This window comes from Hermetia illucens, chromosome 5, assembly GCF_905115235.1.
Source record: "Hermetia illucens chromosome 5, iHerIll2.2.curated.20191125, whole genome shotgun sequence".
Taxonomy (NCBI): domain Eukaryota; kingdom Metazoa; phylum Arthropoda; class Insecta; order Diptera; family Stratiomyidae; genus Hermetia; species Hermetia illucens.
In genome coordinates this window covers 107,115,777-107,123,876 of record NC_051853.1, presented here as the reverse complement: position 1 = coordinate 107,123,876, position 8,100 = coordinate 107,115,777, and the positions used below count along the sequence as shown (strand labels likewise).

General features: G+C 42.6%; 1 protein-coding gene across 1 annotated transcript; it reads right to left on the bottom strand.

The window, feature by feature from the left end:
• Positions 1 to 3,531: 3,531 nt before the first annotated feature.
• Positions 3,532 to 4,733, bottom strand: LOC119657608 (brachyurin-like). The gene is made up of 4 exons (XM_038064607.1): positions 4,464 to 4,733; positions 4,210 to 4,382; positions 4,056 to 4,154; positions 3,532 to 3,856 (listed from the first exon to the last, which is right to left on the bottom strand). The coding sequence occupies exons 1-4, from the start codon at positions 4,724 to 4,726 to the stop codon at positions 3,543 to 3,545; spliced, it is 849 nt and encodes a 282-aa protein (XP_037920535.1). The 5' UTR covers positions 4,727 to 4,733; the 3' UTR covers positions 3,532 to 3,542.
• Positions 4,734 to 8,100: the final 3,367 nt, after the last annotated feature.

Sequence of the window (8,100 nt, the reverse complement as noted above, 5' to 3'; positions counted from 1 at the left end):
TAAGACCCACTGGGTTTAGAAATTTGATGAGTTTATCACAACTCATACTTCGTCATCATGGAATCATGGAATTTCCGATCTATTGCTTCGAAATACTGGAGCTTCGCAAGGTTTCGTGTCTGGTCCCTATATAGAATATTAACGACTTGTCCCAATCCCTGACATCGACATTGCCCTATTTAATTCGTCGATGGTATGCTTGCCTTCTCTTCGAACCTCACTCCCAACAAGACAGTATATCCCTCCAAAAACTACCACAGCTGGCGTATCAAAATCTATGGAACTATCTATGGAAGAAAAACCTAGCGACTTTGCTCCTAGGTCCATCTGCTAGCAGCTTGAAACTGAAAGTCGAGAAAACCATAGTGAGCAGATCAAAATCGATCAGATACTAAAGGGTTTCAATTCAACGATGGGGCATAAAGCCTGGGAAACGCCTGCTGACCCAACACCAACAGCTCTACTACCAAATCCTACCTCCATCTCCAAATCCAAAAGATCGGCATGTTGGTGGTCCCGCCAACTGACCATGACGGACAAATGCTGCCACCACGAAGCATCATCGGTTCATACCAAAGAGGCTTCATTCCAGGCAAATCAGCAACAGGTCAGATATGCTCTGTGCGGCAAGCGATGGAAAAACTATTGGAATATGGTGAATAGTTGCATCATCTTTTCATCGACTTCAAAGTCGCCTATGACAGCATAGCCAGGGTGAACCAGTACACGACCATGAGAGAATTCGGTATCACAACGAAACTGCTAAGACTGACTCCGTTGACTCTGAAGAACAACCCAAGATGCACAAACTGCCTTCATCCGGATCGAACAGGCGGTATGAAGCCTTGGCCTGCACATGAATGGAGGTAAAATGAAATATATGGTGGCAACGTCAGCACTAAAGAACAAAGAAGCGACAACATAAAATTGCACTGATCAAACGAGAATAATAAAAATAGGAGACTATAACTTGGAGACCGTCGATAGCTTCTCTTAGTGAGAAAAAGTGTGAATTCTTAGTCGCGTTCGAGAGAAGAATCCTCCGAAGAATTTTCGGTGTCCTACATGAGGATGGATGATTCCGTAGCCTAAATAACAGCGAAATTTATGAAAGATATCACGACCCCCTGGTTGTGAATGAAATCCGACCTAGCAGGTTATGGTGGGCGGGTTACGTAATCCGTATCGATGACGGATATCCAGCCGGAAAGTTTACAATGGCAGGATATATAGTAGAAAAAGAAGACGAGACAGACCTTGCCTGAGATGGACCGATGACATGGGTCAGGACGCCAGACAGTTTTTCGGGTTATCGAATTGGTCGATCTCGGCGCAAACTGAATTTGAGAGAGCCTGTATTTAAGGCATTTGTTAAAAAGCCGTCGGTTTTTGTTCCTGACGTCAAGTAAGTGGCGATAGGTGGATAGTTCAATTAGGAAGTTGTAAGTCTATAATAATGACATCGTAGTCACTGTTACCACGGACAGTTTCTGTGAATAGAAACGCGCTTGGATTTATATTTACATTGATATTGGTGTCGTCAAGGTACGGGGGGCAGTTTCTTACATTTTAGGTAGGGAGCGCCGAACTGAAATTCGTGCCGTAAGACTTGCTGTCAGCCAGTGATATGGCAGGCGTCCATTGCTATTGAAGTAGGGCTCGAACTATGAGGTATGTCTGGCGTTTAAGTCGCTCCTAAGGTTAAGGGTAACAGTTTGCCATCTGGATGGGTTCCGTCCACGCAGATGGGGCGGTCAAAAATCTGCTTAGGGTAATAGACGGAGACGATGTGTACCAAACTGGACGCGATTTCAATAGAAACGATGGTTGCTTCAAGGGATGTGATAGCTTCAGCGGATAAGAACAATTGTGTATTGTGAATTTATCGGAGACCATTATTGCAATGATTCCAGCAAGAAATTGAGGTATTTGGTGTGGTAAATTCCATTGTAAGGGAAGATTTTGAAGTTGGAAAATGGAGACCTTCGATGGTAGTGCAGGTTAGTTACACGCTCCGTACTCGTCCCCGCTAGTTCGGCCTACTAAAGAGTCAATGTTCAACTCGATGAACCTAGCATCCCCATTTGGATGCTAGCAAATTGATGATTGTATTAAACATCAACATAATTTGCGGTGATTGTTCAGCAAATTGGTGCAATTTTTCAATGGTTTAGTTGAGGCCATGCGGCCATCGCATTTAACGCAGCAGTACTGGATGTCGCAGTTCCTCAGTACCACATGTCCGATGCATTGGCAATTTTTGCGCTACAGGATCTGTTTACTGATGATCCTTTCAAAGCGGGCTAAAGTGTGGTGAGGGAAGAGGATATCTACAGAATCAGTTCAAATTAATTGTAAAGAGCTATGGAAGAGAAAACCAAATTGGTAAACACACTTTAAATACCAGGAATAGAGATAATGTACACAATGTAACTAAAGATTCGTAGCATATCCTATAATAATAATAATCATTGGCGCAACAATCCATGTTCGATCAAGGCTTTCAAGTGTATTAGAGCACTTCATTCAAGACCGTAACGATACACTAGGAGGCAATGTGGTCAGCATTGCGCTCGCGCGAGATTATTACCCTGATTTGACTCCGGTACTCATTCACAGCTGAGTCGACTGGTGTCCGACGTCAAATCACGATACAAATTCCATTCCCATCAGTGAGATTTGAACCGTGACCTTCTGTACGACAGCCTTGCGCTCTAACCACTCAGCTATCCTATGCTACCTGAAATCATAACATTTTTAAAAATTCTAACCAGGATTTCAACCTTTAACGGAGATATGTTTGCTGACCAGAATTGGCGATTTTGGCTTACTAGAGATTGTATAGTGAAAACGATTGATGTGCCAACAAAGTGTCATACGCATATGCATGTATGTACGTTGATATGTAAGCTTTCCACGCTTGCTAAAGTATTTTAGAAGGTCGATTTCCAGAGTAATGCTCAAAATGCCTCAAATGTAGTAAAACCACCTCAATCATCAAAGCCCCCTCTTCCCACGCCTATTTGTTCTGCTCATGGACACTGGGACATGGAACATCCAGCGACCTATGCAGATGATAATTTTGTAGTGTCTCGTAACAGACGCGATCAACGGATAACCAAGATATGAAATTTCTTCAAGCATCAGCGCAACGTGGATAAAATGAAGTTGCGCAATTAGTGTCCTTTGCGTCGAACGCATCAACGAAGGTCTACAATTCAAAATCTGTCGTAGTATGGTCACATATGCCGTCCTTCGTGGTTCTGGATACTAGTTAGCTACCAAAGACAATGAACGGCGCCTCGCGCTGATGGGGGCGAATATGTTTCGTTGTCTCGACCGAAATGAGGTCATGTGCCATAGTTATCATGGTGAGAAATTTCGGGAGTATGTTAATGAAAAGAATCTAATCACAGGACAAAGACTAAATCAGAAAAAGACTAAAAGACTAAATCAGAATTTGAACTAATTTCTTTGCTAAATGAAAGAGACAAAATTAAGTAATTTTATTTTTATTTCTACAGTTTGGTTTCTCAAAATTCTTATCTTAGTTCGATGCCAGCATTACTTGTAATCCAGTTCAAGTAAGACGTGACTCTAACAAATGCCGCCGCATAATTCATTTCACAGCCACGAGCACTGCCAAAGGAGGTAATTCCTACTAGTGTCCTTGATCCATCTGCTTCATATATCACCAAAGGACCCCCAGAATCGCCACTGCAAGTAGATGCGCCGTTGGCTCCGGATATACAAATATTTGTCGATTGAACTGTTGACCCTAAGGACCTCCGGCATTGATTTTGATTGATTACAGTTGCGTTTATATAGCGCAGTACGGGTGACACAGATGGCTTTTCTAGAAGAATGAAATTTCGGCGTTACGTGTAGATAGGGACAGCTAAGTAAACAGTAGCCTATATGCATATTTTAAAATAAGAATACTGCAAGCCGAAAATTGATATTATCCGTGCAGATTCCGACCTAATACCAACTGTAAACCTTTTTACAGAAGGGCAGGAATTGTGCCCACGTGTTTAAACTTAACAGTTACTTACTATCTGAAAAAACACCCCATCCCGATGCAGTCGCCATTTCTGAGACATATGATTTGGTGACATCTTTTCTCCTTGGCAAATTCACGGCACTAATGTTATCTGTAAGGAAGTGGCTATTGAGTATGTTATTTTTGCATTGTTTGCAAGTATTTACCATTAAATTGAATAGGAAAGGCCAGCTTTATTAAAGCAACATCATTTCGGATTTGGCGACTATTCCATTGTTCATGGATTATGAAGTTGCTTTTGTTCACTGATTGTTGAATTCGGTCCGTTTCAGGAACTCTTAAGTGGTGGGCGCCGAGAAAAATGGTGGCAGAGGTCATGCTAGGAGGATAATTACAAATTTAAAAAAAAAATTAATTAAAACAGTTTTTCCTTCTGTAGCAACAAAAAGCAAGTATATACCCATCCACACAATGTGCCGCAGTCACGACAAATTTGTCAGAAATCAAAGATCCGCCGCAAAATGCTGAACTACCACTTCCAGATCTGAGCTGCAAAGCAACCTGGTATGGAATCGAATGCGGATCAGCCTCATTTCCACCAGTAATTCTCGATAGCGGAGATTTCACGAAATCCTCTTGGATGTCCTTGACTACGGCGACCGGAGGAAGTTCAGCCGCGGAAACGGCGTAAAGTATAGCCGAGAAAATTACTAAAAAGCTCATCTTGACACAAAACTGGCAAATGCTCTACTGAGTTCTACTTGACACTCCGCTATTTATACAAATCTTCCAGTTTTAGTGGCAATTAAAGGGCTATGAGCACTTCAGTATCTTCGTTATCTGGATCAAATATTTATCCAATTGTTACAAAGTCAAGTTCAAAAACTTAGAACGCTTGCTTTTCTATGCCAATCTTACGATGATAATTCGGAGGTCACGAATTGACCTTATCTGTCTTGTGATATAAAATTAGATTATGCATAAATTAAACGAGAAAAGTTTCAACAATTGTTTCGGGTAGGAAGTTATCCCTGTTTACATATGTATATTTCATAAAGCGGAATCGGAAGTGTAAAACGATTACACAATTACCTAGATATACATGTTAAAGGAGTCTATCATTTTTTAAACATCACGGCCCACGAGGGCGTACTTTATCCATGATATTTGACGTTACGTAAATATCTTGTAGCTTTCAAACAACCACTGAAGTTCACTATTTCATAACGGAAACGATTGTAGTAAACAATAAACGGTAGTCATATCTTTTAAACTTTAAGTAATTGCTTTTTCTAAGTTATTGAGTTATTTGCTTCTAAGCGAGCTAAGGAGGTCATTAATGTAGTATTTAGCTTATCAGTTCTATACAGAATGCTCTGTTATGGTTTTGTAAGTCGCGCTCATTTGGTTTCTAAAATAAGTACTGCATTCCTGTGGAAGCGTACTTTTCCTTAATAGTGAACAATACAATATGAATTTTTTCTGCAGTTTTACTATATCACTACAAAGACACGGCGCATCACGACAAAAGAACTGAATTTACATTGATGCTGATGCAGGCCAACCCAGATAAAACGTCCTTTGTGGATTTCCAAGAAAATGCACACATTGGCAAGTATTATGCTCATTCCAAATAAAAAAAAATTAACGCTTACTATGTACGTAGATGTTGTCACGGAGAAAATGGTAGAAACGAAGATGTCATACGAATATTATCTTCTATGTGATTATCTTTGTGATTTCAAACGAAAATAAGCGGAATTCAGCCAGATTAAATGGCCACCTTACAACTATGTAATCAAGCCGAGGAATCGGAACCTGGATTATTCAGGTGAAAGTTTTCATGTTCACACCGTGAAGAAGTAACATATAAAGAAACCAAGAGAGTCATAGGAAAAGGAGAGGAGTTCAGGTGCCACAGAGTAAATAGAGGAAAGGGACTCAGTACTCAGTACTACCAACTACGCATCTCCATCCCCCCGTGTGGATTTCCCTGCTCTAAAGCCGAACTGCCGTTGGGATAAGTCGTCAGCGAGTCTACTTATGATTATTATTAGTAGGTTTGGCTGAAATTGAATCACCAGTTTGTACACCCTTACTTGGACAATATCGGGTCCTGGCATTTTCTCGTTTTTCATTGAGAGGACTGCTTCTTCCAACTCTTCAGAAAAGTGTACGGTGTGCGCAGGGAATAGGATCCGTACAATGCGGTCCGTATGCTTGGCCTTAAGTGAACAGGTTTTCCACTGAGCCCCGATTTTGGCTACTGCAGTAGCGAGTTTTGCTCCTGTTTATTGCGTCTCGTGGTGTGAAATTTCCTTTTCGCTGATCAGCATTCTGTAATTATGGTGCTCTGCAAGAAGGCTTGCAACCTCTTTATTTATAACTGAATTTACGACAGTTTCAGCTGCAGCCCTGGAGTGTCCTCCCGCGCGGCCCCACCTGCTCTAAGAGTTTCGACAAATTTCCCGGTGTTTACCTTCGCGACGTTCCATATATAGAAAGGGCGTCAGTCTGGTGCGCAACGAGAGATTGTTGCAACCACTTCGGAGGCAATCGATGCAATTGATGTCGCTTGCCGAGAGTCTTGCAGAACTTGCTATCCATCCACCAGCGATTCTGACGCGAAGGTTACGTTGGGAATGCTTTCCACGCCAAGAAACGTCCTCGAGAGCATCAAGCCTCCGTCGAAAGTCCGGTATCGTCTCATTCGTTATTAGGTAGACACTGGAAAACGTTACCCCTGAACACCGAATCCTTACAAAGCCGTCCGCGAGAACCCTGAGGTGAATGATGGGTCCCTGTTTCGATACTGTTCGCTGATGAGCACTAGATCGCCTTTAGCCTCCGCAGCGAATTGTGCTAGCAACTAGAGAGCGGTTACAATCTAATGCATATTGATAATAACGATGCGCATCATGTTGATCTCTTCCTAGCTCTTTCCAGTTCTTCTCTAAAAACTGGACACCGCCACGACCCCGCAATATGTGCAACGCTCTCATCTGATTCACCATGATCCTTGCATAGAACAGAACTTTCTTGGTAAATCTTCGTTTTAAGGCCTGCCTGATCATATGTGTGGCATGTCGCCCTTCTATTAGGTTAACAACAGGTTGCAGACATGTGCTCATAATCCACTCATCCGCAATATCTGGTTGGTATGACCCGAATTCGTATTCTACATATTACCTAACAAAATCTGATTTGCCCGCTGTTTAGTAGTTTAGTTTAGTTTTTTCGCCTGGCAAGTTCGCAGAGATGATTTCAATCCGGACATTCGCGCTTAATGGCCCCTTCTTCGTTCTTTTCTGCGAGGCAGTCAAGGTTTCGGATTTCCAGAGATCATTTAGGTTCCAGGCTAGAAACCAAAGCTTTCCCTCCCAGTAGCTTCTTGACTGCTTCACAGAACGTACTTTTATCTGCTGTCCGCGGGCCTAATTCGATTAGGACTCCACCACCCTTCGTTTTCGGAGTGGAAGATACTTCCGCTCCCCTATTCTCGAGCCAGCAATGTTTTATCCATTACTAATGTTCTTCTTGGTCCCTCGGTAATGAGTGCCGCCGTTTTAGCGTAGGAACCCTGGAGCATAGTTCCCTTGAGTTAGTCGGGCTAGATGAGGAAACAGGTGAACTTGTTTCTGACGTTCTCAAGAAATAATTAAAAGAGCAGCTCATAAAGCACCTAGCAGTGAGTGAGAAGGCTAAACTTAACCACTTACTGATGGAGCTTACGCTAGGTGACCGTGCGCCAAAGCCAACTGCTGCGTGAAATTAAGCAGTCTCGGAGAGCATACATACCAACCTGGCGTGTGCGGATTCCGGATTTTTCGACACGTTAGCCGCCATTCCAGATAAAATTCATTAGATCCACGTGCGAGCCCTGGTTGGCGAGGTGTCTCGAGATACAGCAAGCCAAGTGAATCTACTGCAGCAAATGGTGGGAGTATTAACAGCTAACGTCTCTGAGTTGGCGGAGGTCGTCGGTCGTTTACATTGGAGAAGAAGCACTAGATCAAGGTCTAGAGCCGCCCCCGAAATAGACGATTGGGTAATAGGTCATCGCGACCTACGGCATGTACCGAAGCATGATGGTTTCA

Bases quoted from the DNA above. Each gene is read 5' to 3' on its own strand.
- LOC119657608 (XM_038064607.1), bottom strand. From the start codon at position 4,726: ATGAGCTTTTTAGTAATTTTCTCGGCTATACTTTACGCCGTTTCCGCG. The intron at 4,383-4,463 runs GTATATACTTGC...TTATCCTCCTAG, and splicing joins GCGGCACATTGTGTGGATGG to CATGACCTCTGCCACCATTT. The intron at 3,857-4,055 runs GTAAGTAACTGT...TCATTCTTCTAG, and splicing joins ATGGGGTGTTTTTTCAGATA to AAAAGCCATCTGTGTCACCC.